This window comes from Psammomys obesus, unplaced genomic scaffold, assembly GCF_907164565.1.
Source record: "Psammomys obesus unplaced genomic scaffold, mPsaObe1.curated_primary_1811, whole genome shotgun sequence".
Classification (NCBI taxonomy): Eukaryota; Metazoa; Chordata; class Mammalia; order Rodentia; family Muridae; genus Psammomys; species Psammomys obesus.
The window spans coordinates 3,321,124-3,322,976 of record NW_026596064.1 but is presented as its reverse complement, the minus strand read 5'-3'; the positions used below and the strand labels follow the sequence as shown (position 1 = coordinate 3,322,976).

Below are 1,853 nucleotides of genomic sequence, written 5' to 3'. Positions count from 1 at the left end.
GCCAGCAGGCCATAGCTTCTTACAACCCATTGTTCCCAAAACTGTTTGCTTTGGGACACATCCGTGACCACCGATGTGACCACCGATGTTATCTTCGGGCCTTGTAACTCTTTAACCCACCTTCTTAGCCTTGGGAACTTCCCACCAAGGGCCTTGGTATTTTTCCACTATTACTTCCCTTTCTCGCCCCTCTCCCCCGCCCTGCCAAAACCACGTTTTAAAAGAAACACCAAAGTTCAATAAAGGAGACACTTGACCGGCAACCGTCTGCTTATGTCCTTTCTCTCTCTCCCCCATCTTTTTCAGGATTGACCCCCTTCGCCCCCACGAATAACTGAGTCCCGCGGGACGGGACAGGGGAAAAAAAGCCTCTATGAGTGAATTAAAAGATGAATGAGCAAATTGATGATAATATTTGGAATTTTTGAGCTAGATAATACATCTTTGTTCATAGTTCTCTGCTTAACATGTGAATAATTTGGCCTGATAATTAATAGTGGTCAGTTGGGGTCAGAAGATGTTCTGAATGTGATGTATCCATCTACTCATTCACCTATTCATCCCTTCATCTCATGCCTTTTCATATGCCCCATATATGGAACAGCAGGTTTCTAGAAAGTAACATCCCGTAAGTGTCCACCATAGATACTCTACCAACCAATGCTTTGTGTACTGGCTAACCAGCCACTTCTATTCCCTCTGTCTATATGTCCTTCCACTTCTATTTTCCAAAACCATCCTTTGAGGTATGGCTCAAGCCCTGCCCCCCTAAGTGCAGCTTCATCCTTAATCTTTCTGTGTCCCATGCCTTCAGCATTTACAGACATTCAGACCGGCATGTTGCATGCTGGAAGGCACCTTCCCTTAGGAAGCACTTCCTGGAGGCTGCTACATTAGATGTGTCTTCTTGACTAAACCAAGCGTTCTCTAAAAGCTCGTGAGCATTTCAGGAGTACAGGAAAAGTGATGATGAATGCTAATGGATAGAGCAAGAATTAATGCATGAAAAGTGTTTTTATAAACCAATAGATAGAGCAAGAATTAAGGGGGAAATGAAGAACATGAATACATTGGGAATATGGACAGGCGTGGAAGGAGATGCAGACAGAGTGAGGTCATGGATACCTCAGTATGTTACCACCTAATCTCACTCGAGGAGGACATCTCAAGCTGCAGAATGCTCATGAACCACATTAAAAAGGGTTTATTTCTTGCCCACATCTAGGCCTTCGTTAATAACTGGCATCACATACCCCACAAAGCCCCCCTCTACCCAGGACTCTTCTCACCTGCGTCTCCTTTCTCACCCTTCTCTCCAGGAGTGCCATCTCTGCCATCACGACCTGGTGTCCCATTGTGGCCAGGGTGTCCTGGGATGCCAGCCATCCAACCTGCACAAGTTCCTTTGGGCGGAGGGGCAGGGACTACAGGTCCTTCGGATATGGTTTCCTCAGCATGACTGGGCAGGGTTAAGAGCAGCAGGACAGCTTGCAGCAGTAGCATCCTGAGCCCTGGAACTGACAAGTGTATAGCCGTGAGAGGGGCAGATCCACACAGTACGTCTAGTCAGGACCCTTATCTTATTCTGGCCATCTCAGCAGAGTCCACTCCAAAGGCCTGCACTCTTATTCTTCACCTCTCTCAGAAAGCCTTCAGTGGCTATCCCAATCCTTATCCCTCCCAGAAAGCCTTTACTTAGACATCCTTTTTCTCTGAAATTTGTAATGCATAGCAAAATCTCCTCCATACAATTTCCTTTCATCTTCAGGATTGTAAATTCACAGATGGCACGGATGATCTGTCCTGAGCACAGGACCAGACTCATGGAATATTCTAAGACCCTGTCCTGGGCT

The 1,853-nt window shown here is 46.4% G+C and overlaps 1 protein-coding gene across 1 annotated transcript in view; it reads right to left on the bottom strand.

Moving 5' to 3' along the window:
- Positions 1-1,503, bottom strand: part of Adipoq (adiponectin, C1Q and collagen domain containing) — a 2,438-nt gene extending 935 nt beyond the window's left edge. The window contains exon 1 of the mRNA XM_055625204.1: positions 1,290-1,503. Coding sequence (XP_055481179.1) covers positions 1,290-1,503 — 214 coding nt within the window. The remainder of the gene's footprint in view (positions 1-1,289) is intronic.
- Between the last annotated feature and the right edge of the window lie 350 nt (positions 1,504-1,853).